Consider the following 17,839-nt stretch of genomic DNA (forward strand, 5'->3'; position numbering starts at 1 on the left):
GGGGCAGGACAGGATAATGTGCACACTGCTGACACGCACAGGCGCCAGGAATGGAACCCCCATGCAGAATGGTCGCCACCTGTGCAGTATTCCATGAGAATTTGCTTCTGTGTTGAGATTACTTTTAAGAGTTTGATTCTATGCAAGCAAGTTGTACACTTCAGAGAAATTCTAATGCTTCTAAAATGGGTTAGTACCCACTTTATGTATCTATATACTTTTTGTGTCCTGTCGTAAGGCAGCTGATATTATTCCACAATTTGGCATAGTATCTTTTCAAAAGGAATTTGAAATAAAGTTGCCTGCAAATATGTATGTGGCCCCATTATACTCAGGACTTCCTTTTAAAATCTGATTCAGTAAAAGGATATACCAAATTGTATTATCTTATTTTCTTTCAGGGTTTGCATTCATACAACACCCCGGTCTAATGTTTGAACAAGAAGTGAAAACATTATACAACAGCATACTCTCTGATAAGAACAGCTCAGTAAACTTAAAAATCCAGGTGTTAAAAAATCTCCAAACATACCTCCAAGAGGAAGATACACGGATGCAACAGGCAGATAGAGAATGTGAGTGATTAGCATTGTTGCACTTTAAGTAAACATTTTAAAGAAGTAATTAATATCAAGTAACTGCAACTTAGTTTTCAGTTCCATCTCTGATGTTGTTTTCACAAAAGAGCTTTCTGTGCATTGAAAACTTTACTAAGAAATGGGATAACAAATTAGGAAAGATCTATACGTGCAGCAGAATGAAATGGTTGAATGCAGTTTAAGCAGTAAACTGCAGGTGTATAATCACATTTTTGAATGCCCCCCCAAGTAAAAACATATTTGCAAGAAAAGTGGCATAGCAGTGAAAGTGCTGTGCCAGAACTGCGTGTGTGTTGCTTTTCAGAGAAGGTTTCTTGAGAGGGAGCATTAAAAGCATAGCAACTACCACCTGGAGTATGAAGTGGTACAGTCTGCTCTTCCACTTTAGCCTTTTAAATATGTAGAAAAGGACTTAAACAATGGCTGTTAAAAGTAGTTTCTCCATCATTGGAGGCAGTTACCCTGGAGTGGATTACTCCTCCCACTTGCTTCAGCAGGCGGGGCTTATGCAAATTACTCAAAGAACCTTTGCCAATGGCAGTTGCAGAAGTAACTGCCCTTTTCCAGTTTCTCACCTGCTTGCTCTAGAGCAGGGGTCCCCAAACTAAGGCCCGGGCGCCGGATGTGGCCCAATCGCTTTCTAAATCCGACCCGCGGACAGTCCGGGAATCAGTGTGTTTTTACATGAGTAGAATGTGTCCTTTTATTTAAAATGCATCTCTGGGTTATTTGTGGGGCTTGCCTGGTGTTTTTACATGAGTAGAATGTGTGCTTTTATTCAAAACGCATCTCTGGGTTATTTGTGGGGCAGAGGAATGCGTTCTTTCCCCCCAAAAAAATATAGTCTGGCCCCCCACAAGGTCTGAGGGACAGTGGACCAGCCCCCTGCTGAAAAAATTTGCTGACCCCTGCTCTAGAGTGATGGGGCTTCTGAGGAGCTCTGGGTCAGTTTTCAACTATACTTGGGTTTTTTCAAGCAATTGCTGCAAACTTTTTCTTCCCTCCTAAACTTGGAATTGGTGGCAGGTTCTTTTAGAAGAAAGACTTGTCTGGATAGTTAAACTAGAAGGCGCTTCCCCTTCCAGTCTTTCTGCTACCTCTGTAGTAAACCACAACAGAAATGATATTGTGTGGTTTCATATCCTGAAATAAGCAATGCTTTTCTCCTGTAGAGGTAATGAAACTTTAAGCATTTGCAGCTGAAAACAATAAAGTAGTTTATGCTTCTCCATGTTTTTGACACAGATATCAAGCTTGGGCTTAAACTGTATCTTTTGATCTTCAGTGGTAATGGTACCGGTATTTCTCAAGAGGCCTTTCAGTCATCCCAATTAGTGAGGAGGCACATGCTGAAATTTTGTCATGTTATGTTGATGAAATGAGTTAGTAGGGAAGGAGGTGCTGTTTCTGTGTTTCCAGCAAAGCATACCAATGTTGGACCAGGGATTTGGTTATGAAGGAGTTAAGCAGTACCACTAAAAAATTGCACATACCTCCTTAGGAAGCCTGTTCCCAACCTGTGTTCCATATAGTATGAAAAACCATATACATGTATGTATATAATGTGATAAAAAGTGTTGATAAAACATCACCTTTGGTTTCTGATTTTTTCATAGGGAAAAAGGTAGCAAAGCAGGAAGATCTGAAAGAAATGGGTGATATTTCCTCAGGGATGAGCAGCTCTATCATGCAGCTTTATCTCAAACAGGTCCTTGAGGCATTCTTTCACACGCAGTCCAGCGTTCGTCATTTCGCACTCAATGTTATTGCACTGACATTAAACCAGGGTCTTATCCATCCAGTTCAGGTATGCAGTTGCATAATTTGGGCTGCCATCCTATATACACCTACTTTGGAGTAAAATAAAAAATGTATTCACAAAAACCTTTTGCACTTGTTAATCTGCAAATTCATTTACGTTTTCAGTAATACATCAATGAGCTGTTTATTTGCAGACTTATAGACAATTAACACAGGAACTGGTGGTTTTCTTGCATAGAATCTGTTACCTCTTAAGAGGTGCTCCAGAAAAGGTTCAAAGTTTCAAAAACTACCACCTGGTTAAACTGTTGTGCTATTGAGTGACTTCTTCAGGTATTATTGTTTCTATTTTGCTGTTCTTAACTGAAACCAAGAAGTAAATCACAGTTTTCACAGTGTAGCTCTGTGGTGTTCACATAGCCTTTCCAGACCTCTTTTTATGGTGCTCTGCAGTCTATGGATACTTTTAGCGTGTCAAACATGTACAATATAAAAGGAGGAAAATATAGACATCTACAGGCATATGTGAAGATTTTACAATAAGTGCCTATCTCTCTTTCAGTGTGTGCCATACTTAATAGCTATGGGCACAGATCCAGAGCCTTCTATGAGGAACAAAGCAGACCAGCAGCTGGTGGAGATTGACAAAAAATATGCTGGATTTATTCATGTATGTATGCTTCTGTTGTGCTTATTTTTGTTCCTTTCCAGTGAAGCCATTCAGTAATTACTTCCAAAATGGGGAACCAACCAACAAACCGGTCATTTATTATATGGTCACAGACCTGCTAATAAAATGGGGAATGGTGGTGGAATGTATTTACTGACTAGGATCTTCAAATACAATTTGATCTGACATTAAACCCTTCTTTTGGAAGTAATGAGCAACTGTAGTTTACAGTTATCAAGATCTGAACAGGGAAGAGATGACGCCTGATGCACAATCCTAGCTTGCTAAATTGTGGTTAACAAACTGGGAATGTAGATATGAACTGTGCCTCAATTAACACTATAACAAAAATGCTTGCATTGCAACTAGAATAGTAGTGCGGTCAGAAAAAAAATGTGAAACTAGTCCTTGAAGTAATTCAAGTTGGGCATCCCTGCATTGTCCTTCCTGTTTTATATATTCCTTAAGCCGGTCACTCTGGGCCCTTTCTCCCACTCTGTGCATTCCATTTCATACCAAGCAAGTATGCAGAGGAGTGATGGTTTTTGTCCTTACCTTCTATGTTTTTGTTCCTCTGCTCATCACATGCATATCTATAGTAGGATTGTCGTAATCTGAAGATCAAAAACCCAAAAATATTTGGAGCACACCCACCCTCCATCCCGTATCTCCTTCCTTGCCCACCCCCTCCTTCCCTCCCCTCTCTTACCTATGCTATCTTTGGCCTCTTGCTCACAAGACACTGTGTCGCAGCCAGTCCGCCCTGTCTCCCCGGCTGCTGAGCGGACTAAGGGTGAGCCAAGCGGAAACAGGCCCAGTGCCAGCTGGAGAAGGAGCCGCCACTGTGGTGGCTGCAGTGGCCACTGTCAGCGGCGCTGGTGGCGGTGCTCCAGACCCCACTGCAGTGCTTCCGCTTCTAGGGCACAGCGGTGGTGCATGAGAGGGGTGGAGAGTGGCTGACCCTGAAGAACGTCTGCCCTCTCCTACCCTTTGGTGGCATGCGCGTGCTCCTCTAACCCCCCCCCCCAATAAAAAAATACCTCCTCCCAAAACCAGACATTTCATGTGCCATGCAAAAATCTACCTGGACAGGCATGCTGGCCCCCCAAAAGAAGACATGTCCAGGAAAACTGAACACCTGGCAGCACTAGTTTATGGGGAATATTATTTATTTCATTGCAGCTGCCATCAGCATTTCAGATTTTGGGGAACTATGGATATAATTAGTCCCACTTATTTTGTGAGAGCAATTGAAAAGCATTATTGAAAAACCTTCACTCTAGTAGGCTGAAGTGTGTAGCTTTGGAAAACACACATGTATTTTTTCTTCATTGGCCTAGAAAGTCTACAAATATTAAAGACACAAATAACCCCCCTGACTCCAACATGTATATCAGTGTGTCAAAATTGTGCATGTTTGCTATAAAAAAGCAAATGATTTGAAAATTGTTCACTAGAAAGCTATTGGAGAAACTGAAACAGGTAACTTTGAGCTCAAATCTTTGAGGCAACCTCTTTCTGTTTGTCCTAAGCAAAATAAAGACTTGTGTTTTTAACTTCAGATGAAAGCAGTGGCTGGTATGAAGATGTCATACCAGGTACAGCAAGCAATCAACACTTGCCGTAAAGATCCTGTGAGGGGTTTTAGGCATGATGAATCCAGCAGTGCTTTGTGCTCACACCTTTACTCCATGATCCGAGGAAACCGACAACACCGACGAGCCTTTCTCATTTCCTTACTCAACCTCTTTGATGACACAGCTGTGAGTCTAATGCAGAACTTTTCTGTACTCTTTTTAAAAAGTGCTTTTGATGAAGTATGATCTGCTTTGGAGAGGATATTTGGTTTTGAAAATAGTATAAAAGTTGCAGTATAATAACCATAGAAATTATGTAGTGACATGTTGAACTTTGGCATGTTTTTTTATTTCTTTCATTGTCTTGAGCAGTCATCGCCAATCATGTGCCCTCCAGATTTTTTAGACTACAATTCCCATCATCCTTAACCATTGGCTATGCTAGCTGGGGCTGATGGGAGTTGGAGTCCAAATCATCTAGAGCACACCAGGTTGAGGGAGGCTGGCTTGGAGAATTGCTAATAAAAATGAAGATGCATTCCCCCTACACGATGCTAAACTTGGTTCAGGAATATTTATAGGTTTTCCTAAATGCAGGATTCCATCCTTAGGGTCAGCAAGGCAGTTGATTGGTCAGATTTGAGTTTTTACTTTTACTTCCTTCTCCTTGACAGGAGTGAAACCCATCTCTCCCAGAATGCTTTGTTGCTTTCCTGGTTCATCTTAGCTTCCTTCCAATGCCAAAAGAGCTCTCCCTTTTTCTTTTTGGCACAGCCCCTGTATTCATAGTTAGAGTGGGTAGAGGCACCAGGAGACAGAATCCATTCCTTCTGTGATGTTTCAGTGGCTAAAATTGCAAGGGCTGTTCATGCTCATAACTTGGAATAGACATAATGGTTTGTATTCAAAGTAGTGGGAAGCCTCTCATTCTACAACAATTTACCCTTGCACAACGGAATCTCCTCCATGCCTTCTAAATGCGCCAACTCTGCAGGGCTGAGATGTCTTCAGCCACCCCACCCCACCCCAAAAATCCATTGGGACAGAGCTGAGCCCACCAATCTTGAGGGGGCAGGTCTTGCAAAGGTGGTAGGCCTTGCAGCGCATGCAATGTCACACATGGAAACCCCCCCCCCCCAAAAAAAAACATGTTGGGTGGAACTCACTGGATACTGTATTCAAGGAGCCAGAATGTGGCATGGAGCTCATTGAGCACAGAAATGATATTGTGTGTGTGTGTATATATATAAATGTATATATATATATTTTCTACTTCCACAGAAAACGGAGGTGAATCAGCTTTTGTACATAGCAGACAATCTAGCCTGTTTTCCTTACCAAACCCAGGAAGAGCCACTTTTTATAATGCACCATATAGACATCACATTATCAGTTTCTGGTAGTAACCTTCTCCAGTCATTTAAGGAGGTAAGTGGAATTATATTATATAACATTACCTTCCTATGGCTTAGTATGTCTCTTCAGTCATTCAGGGTGAGGTAAAACCTTGGTGACCAGCCTTTTGGACAAGCGCGCTACTGAGTTCAAACTGAATGCCACTCTAGTGATCAGAATCCTTTTTCTTCACTCTGCCTTACGATGGCTTTGCCTCAAATCTACCTAGCCTAGGCAGAAACATAATATTGGGAAAGCCAGAGTGTATGTCTGTGTACTATAACCAGGTCCATGAACCCTACTGCTCTTTTCCGAATGTGCCACAAGTCCTTGTGCCTACCAGCTGGGGCCCTGCACCCACGCTGCATTGACCACCCATACATTAAAAAAGAAATGCTGCAACCACGTAAGGGGCTGCTGATAACCAAGTTAAGCAATCCTTTCTCCTGTGGGACACATTGAATGTATTCTGAGTTGAATATTTAATATCTTAGATGTGTGTGTAGTTCATCTGCTTTCCCAAAATATCGCCACTTAATCTCCCTTGATAGTTCATACTGATGAATGACAACATGTTAGAACGGTCTTCAAAACACTTTTTATAATATATCGATAATGGTGTTTGCTATTTTTCTAAACTACGTGCCATTTTCTTTCAGTCTATGGTGAAATATAAAAAAGAAAGGAAGCCATCATCTGATGAAGAGAGTGAGAGTGAAAGTAACAGTGAAAGTGACAGCGACAGTGAGGAGGAAATTCACAAACCCCGAAAGTTGCGAAAACGTGCAGAGTCTGATTCAGATACTGATGAAGAGAATGATATAAATGCTGTGATGAAATGTTTGCCAGACAATTCAGCTCCTCTCATTGAATTTGCAAATGTTTCCCAGGGCATATTGCTGCTGTTGATGTTAAAACAGCATTTGAAGAACCTCTGTGGATTTTCTGACAGGTGAGGAGCATTCAAATTTTGCTTACTTTATCTCAGGAGTGGGGAAGCTTTTCAGTCTGGGAGCTGCATTCTCTTGCAAGCAACTTCTAGGGTGTGCATGGCAGTGATGGCCAAGCAAAAGCACTCAAGGAAGGTATGAAGTAGGGCTGGCAAGGAGTGTGGCTGAGGAGAGGCCTGGGGGCTGGATAGAGTCCTGGAAGGCCACATTTTGCTGGTGGGCCTGAGGTTTTGTTATGGATTGAACTCAAAACTTGAGTGAATTCTGCATAATGCGGATGCATCTAGCAAAACCTAGTGCCATAATGTTTGTTTTATATAACACTAAGAATTTTGACCTAAGGGACTCAGAAGAATTGCTTATAGATTCTACTTTCAAAGGATGTGGGGAAATACTATTAACTTAAAGCATTCACTTTGTTTTCTTGATAATAGTAAAATTCAGAAATACTCTCCCTCTGAATCGGCAAAAGTATACGATAAAACAATAAACAGGAAGGCAGGAATTCATTTCCATCCAAAACAGACGCTAGACTTCCTTCGAAGTGATATGGCTCATTCTAAGCTCACAGATGAAGTGAAGAGGAATATAGTCAAACAGTACTTAGATGTAAGTATTGAGAGCCTGCAGAATTTTACTGCCTATCAACTTCATTTTAAAAACGTTTGAACTTTGTTCTGAAATACTTTTAAGTTTTTGTTGTTTAGAAGGTGAAATATGAAGAGCAGTGGCTACAGGCTGAAATTGTTTTTTTCTTCAGAGGTGAGGAATGGAGTATGCAGACTTCTTCCACTGCAAGTTGCCCTCTTCAGTTTGTTTGCTGAAGAAATGTGTATCTAATGCACAGAACTAGGCAAAATAGAGGCTGTTGGATGAGCTGCAGGTTGCATAATTTTTCCATTGACAGTGCAGTGTCATTGGGTTGGTCTGTCACAGCTAGCCTGAGATGGCCCATGCAAAAATTAAAGTGTAGGCTCAAGCTACATGTGACATCTCAGAATTTGCCACTGAGCACAAGCTTTTGCTTTCACACATTACCAACATACCCTAGTGTGTTGTCCCAATCTGGGTTGGGGACCCCCCCCCCCCCAATGCCTGTTCGTTCTACTGGGAGCTTTCTACCTAATGCAAATTTCATGCATTGGGCCTGACCCAGAAATGGACCACAGTGCAGGCAAACAGTCAGAAGACTCCCTCTTGAGTTTGAGTAGGTATGGTGCTAGCAAAATTTCCCCACAATTGCCAATAGTTAACATTGAGGCTCTAATATGTAAGAGATATAAAACCTTGCCCCCTTAAGGCCAATTAAGGAAGAGAACAATCCTTGCTTTCTCCAAGAAAAGATTTGTCACATGCTACTAAATTGATAGTGTACTCCACAAATTGTTTTAAGGTTACTCCCATAAGGCTTGCACACCACCTTCCTTCCTTTTTTCTTGTTTTCATAACTCATTTTAAGGTGGCACCTAATCTCCTTTCCAATGTCCTTTCTTAGTTCAAACTTCTCATGGAACACTTGGATCCTGATGAAGAGGAGGAAGATGGAGAAGTGTCAGCTAGCACAAATGCTCGCAACAAAGCTATTACCTCGCTGCTCGGAGGAGGCAGCCCTAAAAACAATGCAGCTGAGACAGAGGATGATGAGAGTGATGGGGAGGATAGAGGAGGAGGCACTTCAGGGGTGAGGCGGAGGAGGAGTCAACGTATTTCGCAGCGTATTACGTAAAATGATTTTATGTGCTTATAAATGTCAGTCTATAATAAAATGTACACTGAGTAATGTAATCAATATGGAAAAAAACCATTTTGTAGATAGAAATTCTTAACCGTTTATACACCTTTTTGTAGAAAGTTCTAACAAAAACAATAAAAAACATAGAAGAGATTTTATCTAGCATAAAGTTTAATTTTCCTTTGGAATGTACTGTGTGTATCCTTTTTATTGTTGCCAAGTTTTTATGTAGCTTTATGATTCATTTGTACATATAATTTTATATATCAATAAGAGTTAAAAGACACGGGTACAAATTAATATGTGATTTTGCAAGGATGTTAACCCCTTGGCGCTGGCGGTCGCGGTGCGTCTCATTGCCGGCAATGGAATGTGTGCCGGGAAATCCCAACTCCCGGCGTCAAGGGATTAAAAGCAATAAAAGCAATAATTTCACTCAAGTTCTTTTGTGTAACACTTGGTCTTTTTTCCCCTCCCAATGTTTTAGTCATTGAGAAGGTCAAAACGAAATTCAGACTCTACGGAGTTGGCAGCACAGATGAATGAAAGTGTTGATGTCATGGATGTCATCGCTATTTGCTGTCCAAAGTACAAAGATCGACCACAAATTGCAAGAGTAGTACAGAAAACCAGCAATGGCTTCAGTGTTCAGTGGATGGCAGGCTCCTACAGTGGCTCCTGGACTGAGGCTAAGCGCCGTGATGGCCGCAAACTGGTGCCTTGGGTAGACACTATTAAAGAGTCAGACATTATTTACAAAAAAATTGCTCTAACGAGTGCTAATAAGCTGACTAATAAAGTGGTTCAGACTTTACGATCGTTGTATGCCGCCAAGGATGGAACTTCCAGCTAATGCATTTGTACATGCAGCCAAATTTTGCAGGAAATGAAATAACAGAAAAAAAACTTGAAATATCAACTTTCTGGCAAAAAAAAAAATCATTTTAATGAAGAGTAAGAATGACACCTGGGATGCAGGAAACAGAAGGAAATGTTTGGTAAACATTTTTGTGGGAGCTTCCTTCGCTGTTGTGCAGCAGAAACTTCTCAGTTCATTTTTACTCCCACTGTATAATAGTTTAACAAAAATTGTTTATATCTTGAAAAAAACCTTTCTGTTTTAAAAAAAAATAAACAAGTGAATGTTGGAAATTAGTCTGTTAATGTTCTTAATAAAGTGTTCTTGGAGTTTAACCTAGCAGCGGATGGCTTTCTTTAGCTTAGCCCAGTTTCCAGGGAAGCATTGTTTTTCCAGGCTGTAAAATGGCAGAATCTCCTGGATATATAATTTATTCTGTTGGGGGAAAAAAGCATGCAGTATCTATGACCTATCTGCAGGAGGAGTTTTTGTAAATGTAGATTTTGATGTATTAGGTCACCCTGAAATAATACAAGAAAAGGGATCCCCAGCAAATCTGGTGGAACGAATACTGCAATAAATTTTTTTACTTCTCTTTGTTACTTGTCTGTTTCCATTTGAATTTCTTATTGTAAAGATCTGTTTAAATCCATTTATATTATTTTGCAGTCTTTTATGTAAAATTTACTATATCAGTGGTTTTCAAAGCAAGACATAAATATTGTTTATACAGTTTGTATAGGCTGACTTCTGAATAATTGGTATCTTTTATTTTTATCCCTTAAAAGGGTGTAAACACAAGTTAACTCCAGGGTTTTATTGTATCCTGCAATATTTAGTATTAACTATATATGATTTAGCACTGTGCCAAACACATTTTCAAGAGTACATTTTGATATAAAAAGAAACTATAGTTTATGCCTTGTATGCTTCAATTTCTTTCTAATGCTGTCTATATAGCAATGTTCAAAATTTGAGTGGGGGTGGGGTGGGAACAGCCATCACTCTCACCTGAGAAACTAGCAATGGATATATTTCACTTGGTTAGGACATCAAGAGATCAGACTGCTCTTGACCAGGAACAATGTATGTGACCCAAGAACACCACCTGTGCATTAGGATCCTATTGTTGGATATATTTTTATGTGAACCAGAAAATCCTAGCTGCACTAGTGGTATTTTCACATAACTGAATTACAGTCATAGGGTGCAAATATCAGAGGAGTAAATATGGATTTGTAACTGATTGTGCTAATATGCTCATGAATTATTCTCTAAAAATTAGGGGTCAGAACACTTGGTTGTATTGTAGTTCCTTGAAATTTCTTTTCACCTTTTACACAGCAGAAATACTACTTAAAACTCTGGAGTGGTTGCTTCAATATCTCTCATCACCAGGTTTAAAAGCAGCTTGACTTTCTGGATAGTAGTCGCGTCCCCCCCGCCCATATTAACATACGGAGAAGAAATTAATAGCATCCAAATAATTAGCAGAGAACTACTTTAAAGTCGTTCTGTTTTCAAGCTTGTATAAAAGTGGATGTTCATCAAACATACAATTTTGGAATGCATTTATTTTATTCTGGAAACTTTGATATATGATGGGGTGGGATTTTTATTACATCATTTCACAGAACTCTAGTGTGCTACTTGATCTGTTAGGAACAGGAGAGTAATATTCAAATCCAAATACATTTTCTTATACAGAATTCAAGAATTAAACTGACATGACTAATTCTTCATCAGAATCTATTTAATAATTTTCTATGAAATAATTTTCATTTCCTCCTATTTATCTTAACTGTTGTACTGCAGTTTAGTGCTAATTTAGTCTTTTAAGTTGGGAAAGCAAATGTTATACTCAGTCACTTAATGGGTTTCTTTTACTTGTTCTTTATAAAACCATGGTGACGGTCAGTCAGATTTACCCTCTAGGTCTGCTTTCCCCAACCTAGTGCCTTCTAGATGTTTTGTTTTAGTTTTTGAGTTTTAGATGGAAGTTGCAGTGCAAAACATATAGAGGAATCCACATTGGGGAAGGCTTCTCTCTAGGTGCTTACAAATTTGTTTTATTACTTTATTACTTAATAATTCTATCCAGGAAGGTATTGGAATATCTTGGTATTACTTCAGTGATTAAACTTTGTTTCTGTGGAATACAATTTAACAGCAAAAATGTTTGAAATTTCATGTTAATATATTCCCATTGCTAATTAAGCTTGTTCCTTGCAGCAACTGTTCCAGGATATTTTGAGTTTACACAGAACTGATTCAAAGTTGTTTACTGTGTTTCCAGCACAAGCTCCTAGGGGGAGCAAGTATTGATAATGGTGAGTGGATTATATGCTGAGTCTTGCTTCTGGAGGGGTGTCAAGGATTCTAATAAATTCCACCTCCTTTTACATATACAAGCAAAACTGTTGAATAAGAAAATATGGATGTTTGATATCTCTCTATACAGTCTGAATCTTGCAATCTCTGACCATTGATGAACACTTGACAAGAGAAAAGGACAGTAATACTAATTTCAGGAATGGTGCCTTGGAACTGGGCAGAGCAAAGGGTATTCTTCCCTTCTGAGTTATTACTTTTTAATTAAACGTTGGCTTATGTTTTTCTTCAAATATACCCCTTCAGCCTCCAGGTGATTTCTACAAAGATAGCAAGTACCACTGGAGGCAAACAGCAATTCTGTAAAGGGTTATTTGCTTTGGGGTGCCACCTGAGAACTCCTCACAGGTAAGAATGTGAGTCCACTCCGAACAGACACTCTTATACTCTTAGTTTTTAGATGATACATGAATAGGAAAACATGTTGCCCTCTAGATATTGTCGAGACTCCAGCTCTCATCAACACCAGCTAGCATGGCCAATAGGGATTGTGGGAGGAGTTGTCCAGCAATATTTAGAGGGCAACAAGTTAGAAACCATATGTGCTTAACATCCCTCTATTAATCTGGATTTTGCTTTTAAGAATGTTTCAAAGATCGATGTTCTGACTCTTATTTATTCAGAATTCCCTCTTTGGGGACTTCCTGCCTCACAGCCTATAATCCCATTTTAAATGTAAACAGGTGGCACAATGGGTCTGGCTCGTAACCCGAAGGCTGGTGGCTTGAGCCCACCCAGGGACAGCTGTGGGCAGGATTCCTGCATTGACGGAGGGTTGGACTAGATGACCCTCCATGGTCCCTTCCAACCCTATATACCCTACAGTATATACAATACAACACAACCTCCTAGAGATAAAGAGATGAAATGAGATCCAAGGGAAGACAGTAAGTCAGATTGCCCAGCTGAGGATAGATGCACTTTTACAAGACTCCCCCCCCCCACGCTATCTCTTGTGCTAAAGCTTTGTGTGCGTAGTTTTGCAGCCTAATTTTTACGTCCCATTCTACCAATTTCTGTCTCAGATGTAATTCTTGCACATCTGCCCTTCTAATGGAGTAAGATACAATCGGTGTTGTGCCTTGCATTCACAGCACAGTGGACTGTAGAAACTAGTATTTTGTAAATGGTCACAGTAGGCCTAAAATAGAAGGTGACTATGGACTAGGTGGGCAGCATCAGTCATGGTCTTCAAAACAACTGAACAACGAAACCTTGTTGGATCACTCATCATTCAATTGTAATGGCCTTTGGGGACATACAATAAAGTTGTGACTATGACTGACTTGCCAGAATCGTCTTTCTTCTGCAAAAACACCATTTGAAAGTAATAAACAGCAAAAAAATTATTACATTACTACAAACTACTACTTAAATAATTATAAAACATGATTCAGAATCTTAGGTATGAATTATCTTTTTAATCACTGTGCAACTGTGGCTATTTAAATACTTCTTTCAGAAACTATGAATCTTGTCTTCTTTGCCCAATATACCAAACATCAAGTATGTTCCAAGAAGCCTAAGTATATGTGGTATTGTACTGGTCTGCATGATTCTGCAATTTTGCTTTTATACGCTAGCTAATTAGTTGGGAAAGAAGTGTTATTTGCTTACAATTTTGCCATAATGTTATGCCATGGTGGTCAGCTATCAGATATTTTTCCAAATAATATTGGGCCTACTTTCCTTTTAAAGGGCAGAGCATCCAAGAAATTCTGGTTTTATTTTTCTTCCACATTTGCTACCATAGCCTCCACTGCATTCCAGTCAAGCTTGCTGAGGATGCTGCTAGTACTTTCAGACACACTGTCCAAGTTATTAAGGCTGGCAATGGAGCAAGCATCTTCATGAGGCAAAGACTCCTGTGGAGATATAAAAGGTAATCAATGACAGGAGTGTGTGTGATAGAGCTTAGCTAGCCAGACTAAGCTCCCCAAATGCTTTCTCCACCAACTTTATACTGACACCTACAAGGATTGATGCTCCAACAGCACTTAGCATGCTTGGCCACCAATTGCCAGGATCTCACCCCCCCCCCCCCCGACTTAGTCTACCAAATTCTGTATTTCCTCTCAGAGGGTGGTCTAAACATTCAAGATAGCCACTCCTTCGGAGCAGCAGCCAGGTTCTGCTTTAACAGCAGAAGAATAATTATCCTGCCCACCCAGCATTGCTGTCCATAATGCCAGCAAATAAGACCTTATTTGGAGTTTCTGTGAGCTTGCTCTATTTCAGCTTCTCTTCCCCCTCTCCCAGAAACCCAGCAGGGACAGTAGGGTGGGTGCATCCTATCCTGCCATGATCCCTACCACCACTGGCTTGGGCTGGCACCTTCCCCCAGTTAATGTGTCTGCATTTTTAGCCGGCAGTGGCAGTGTCTTCTGCCCATTTCATCCTCACAACAGTTAGTAGCAGCTGGTGCCTGCCCCAGAATCGCTTCATGGATAATCAGCATTTTGAACCCAGCCTGCAGCTCTGAGCTTCCCTATACACCACACTGGGGCAATGAATGATTCTTTGTTTTACTTATTGGGTGCATTTGCATAGAAAAGGGGATTAAAATAAAGTGACTGTCTCAAATATGCAGAATGAGTAATGACTAATTATGTTTCCACCCTTGCCTTGAAATGGGAATTAGAACCGCCATACAGTATCCGCTGGATCTCATCAGGAATGCTCCAAACACTCATGGCGTCTTCTTCACTCTCATTTGTGCGAGTTGTTGTGTCAGTGTCTTGGAACTTTCTCTGCTCATCAGAAGCTGGAAGAGAGCACATTCTTTATTTGCAAGTATTTCTTTTCTTCAATTATCTCTTGTAAATTGGTGTTCTGGACCTAAATTCTGCAACCTTTATCCCCCTCGCTCCCAAAGTCAGATTTGCTAGTGGGTTCCACCTGCCCTAGAATACCTAATATGGGCTACTGAGCCCTCTTATTTGTTCTACCCAATCAATTATAACTGTCTTAGAGTCATCCCTGCCATGGTACACTTTGGGGCCTACTGTTCTCTGCTTCTAGTTCCAAGTTCACGGAAGAGAGATGCAGCAAAATGAATCTGTTACAAATGAAAGGAATAAAGATCCTGTAATCAGTGCATGCAGTATTACAACTTTACCCTCAACCACTTACTATTTGAAGATGCGCTACAAAGCGATGCAATATAAACTTCTCAACACAGCAAACTTTACTGTATTGAACAAAGTCAAAAGCCCTCAATCTATAATCAAGGGACTGCAGCACAAAGCTCTGCTCCCATAGCCGCCTCCATTATGTTGGTCTTGACAGTGATGCCGACTGGACATGCCACTAAATGGTGTAATTACCAAGTACAAATTTGGCTACTTTGTTATGTTGAAATGGTATTTATATCAAACATCATTATTTTCTTCAAAGGTTCAGAAGGTTCTGCACAGGCACAAAAAATGATTTTGAATTCATCTATTGTTACACCAAGTTCAAGACCCCAGTTACAGCTTACACAGCTAGTCAAATACACCAAACATTTTTAAAGCTCCTTCAAATATTGGGCAAGCTCACTCACATTTCCAAGTCTTGGGGAAGCTGCCCAGACCAGGTTCTGGAAAGGTCCCCAACTCGAGCAAACAGCATTGGTAAAGACTTTTCATTATCCAGCTCTTAGTTAAACCAATAACCTATGTATTTTGGACTTTTTAAGCTTATAATAAGACAAAAAAAATTCCTCCCAGAAGTTTCAGTGTTCACTGCAGTTAAGCAGAGATGAGCACCAATGAATAGTGCGATAACTGGTCCAATAACAAACCTTGACTTCTTAAGTCAAGCCTGTGACTTGACCACTGTTGCAGGTGTCTTCTGCTTTTCCATCGCATCTCCCCTTGATGGGATTCTGGTCCCTTTCTTCTGTAAGGAGTTTGGCTTAGTCGGCCTTGAGCAGAAAAGACACAAAATACCAAATTTATTGATCAGGAAATGGAAATCACAACTATATAACTCCCCCCCCTCCCAATAGTTCAGTGCAATCTGGGTATTGTGGCCATCTCATTTCCATTCTTACCTTTCCTCGGAGTTATGCCACATGACAGACTGGAAAAGGATCTCGTCTGACTCAAACTAACTTTGGAAGCAGCCTTCCTCCTTGCAGCATGGCAACCTCTACAAGGGATATACCACATTTCTATCTTAGCAATACTGGTTTCAGAAATAATATACAAAAGTGCACAAAAATAGCTTCTCATAACACATTAAGTTAGGTTCCTTTTTTTGCTGTTAGCACTGGAAGTAGCAGATATCCAAAACAAGCCTGAAGAGCAAACTACATCTTATATCAACATGCCTATTTCTGTGTGTGTGCACTTAACTCTAGCCATCCATGCTGCGGTCCTGACCTGACCCAGGTGTTGGGGGAAGCAGCAGCTAATATTTTTGTCTATTGAACTCAATCAGTCTTACTTCTGAATAGACATGTATATGAGCTGGGGAAATTAAAGAAATTGGGGAGCCTATATACTTTACCCTCCAGCAGAAGCAATATGTGGTCTCTTGAAATCATGAGGTGATCTTGTTTTAGATAGTGATTCAAAGTCACTTGAAGGAAGTTGCACAGTGTCGGACAACAGCTCATGCATCAGAGTGAGGGCTTCAGAGACTCTGATGTTATGATGCTCAGAAAACAAGGCTCTGAAGGGAGTAAAAACAAGATGCCTATTATTTAAGTCTATTATTACAAGTCTTGTTTCTTTACTGACATTTTGTCTAGTTTAAAGAAGAAAACAAGCCTGTCTAACCTTTGGGGAAAAGCAGAGAGGGATCCAAATTCATCTGTGGGCCTTAACTTGTACAACTCTGCTGTATAACTTCCCCAGAGAAACAGGACAGACAGGAATATACAACTTTTAGATGTACAATCTTTCCCCCTTTTTTGAGTCAGCGTTTTCTGCCCAAGGCCTATTTTTCAACAAATCATCAGGGCTGGAGCTTCATATTCAGGCCTAAGACAATTGTCCTTATGTAGAATTGCTTCATTTGATCTTATTTCCGGGCAGGTGACTGAAAGGTCTATATGGAGAAATCCTAAGTTCCCACCCCCACACCAACAGGACTTTACAGAGTGGCAGGATGCCATCACAACTGGGCCCAATGCTGTCATGTGACAGCAACTGAACCACCTTAGGATCCAGCAGCCAGTGGCATTTCTGCCCATCCACACATCCAATGAGTGGGCAGAAGGGGAGCTCCATGCCAACAGAGTGACATCAGCTGGTGGTTGCTGGGAAGCTACAGAGGCCAGCAGGGATGACACCTCAGCCCGATCCAAACTCCACCCCCTGCCCAGGGTAAAGGGCTTGGCGGTCACATACACCAGAACAAAATACAGTAAATGGAAAGGCTAGAATGGCGCTGAGCGATAACTTACTTATCTTTTTCACATTTCTTTTTCTGCTGTAATTTAATATTCTGTGTTGTGATTCCAGGTGGCTATAGAAGAAAGGCAAACAGTTACTAAAATTATCTTCTCTTTCCAATCTTCATAATTGGTTACACATTCATCATAAGCGCTTTTTCAGAGCTAGGATTTTGGAACTGTGCCCAAATGGAAAAGTGAGGTGTGGCCACTCTACAAATAAAAACTATTCAACTGGTTGCCTCCAGACATTCCAAGCCAACAAACATGGTCCACAACTATACTTTCAAATGACACAATCTATGAGAATTTTCAGTCAACTGCTGGGGTTGGGGTAACTGAATGGGTCAGAGGTCTGGTAAATGTGAAGGACAAAGAGAAAGGAGTGTCTCTATTCATTTTTGCTTTAGCCTCACCCACTACTGGTATGTTAGGCCACCCCTGGATTAAAGGATCAGGCTATGTGACCAACCCCTCCCCCACTCCTTCTCATATTTTATTCCACAACCTAAATAAGCTTTG

At 40.6% G+C, this 17,839-nt stretch overlaps 2 protein-coding genes across 4 annotated transcripts in view; one reads left to right on the top strand and one right to left on the bottom strand.

Moving 5' to 3' along the window:
• The window catches only part of NIPBL (NIPBL cohesin loading factor), a 137,429-nt gene extending 127,284 nt beyond the window's left edge, over positions 1-10,145 (top strand). The window contains exons 39-47 of one of the 3 annotated variants that reach the window (XM_033164072.1): positions 402-575; positions 2,216-2,406; positions 2,923-3,030; positions 4,593-4,793; positions 5,889-6,035; positions 6,662-6,954; positions 7,387-7,561; positions 8,448-8,674; positions 9,172-9,272. In XM_033164072.1, coding sequence (XP_033019963.1) covers positions 402-575; positions 2,216-2,406; positions 2,923-3,030; positions 4,593-4,793; positions 5,889-6,035; positions 6,662-6,954; positions 7,387-7,561; positions 8,448-8,674; positions 9,172-9,178 — 1,523 coding nt within the window. In that variant the 3' untranslated portion in view covers positions 9,179-9,272. Of the gene's footprint in view, positions 1-401; positions 576-2,215; positions 2,407-2,922; positions 3,031-4,592; positions 4,794-5,888; positions 6,036-6,661; positions 6,955-7,386; positions 7,562-8,447; positions 8,675-9,171 lie in introns of all 3 variants that reach the window. The other 2 variants (XM_033164071.1, XM_033164073.1) reach the window with 2 other exon arrangements.
• Positions 10,146-13,265: 3,120 nt separating this feature from the next.
• Positions 13,266-17,839, bottom strand: part of CPLANE1 (ciliogenesis and planar polarity effector 1) — a 52,129-nt gene continuing 47,555 nt past the window's right edge. The window contains exons 48-53 of the mRNA XM_033164074.1: positions 17,330-17,391; positions 16,429-16,593; positions 15,971-16,068; positions 15,719-15,841; positions 14,559-14,698; positions 13,266-13,799 (exon numbers count right to left, since the gene is read on the bottom strand). Coding sequence (XP_033019965.1) covers positions 13,659-13,799; positions 14,559-14,698; positions 15,719-15,841; positions 15,971-16,068; positions 16,429-16,593; positions 17,330-17,391 — 729 coding nt within the window. The 3' untranslated portion in view covers positions 13,266-13,658. The remainder of the gene's footprint in view (positions 13,800-14,558; positions 14,699-15,718; positions 15,842-15,970; positions 16,069-16,428; positions 16,594-17,329; positions 17,392-17,839) is intronic.

The sequence above is a fragment of the Lacerta agilis genome, chromosome 11 (assembly GCF_009819535.1).
Source record: "Lacerta agilis isolate rLacAgi1 chromosome 11, rLacAgi1.pri, whole genome shotgun sequence".
NCBI classification, from domain to species: Eukaryota; Metazoa; Chordata; class Lepidosauria; order Squamata; family Lacertidae; genus Lacerta; species Lacerta agilis.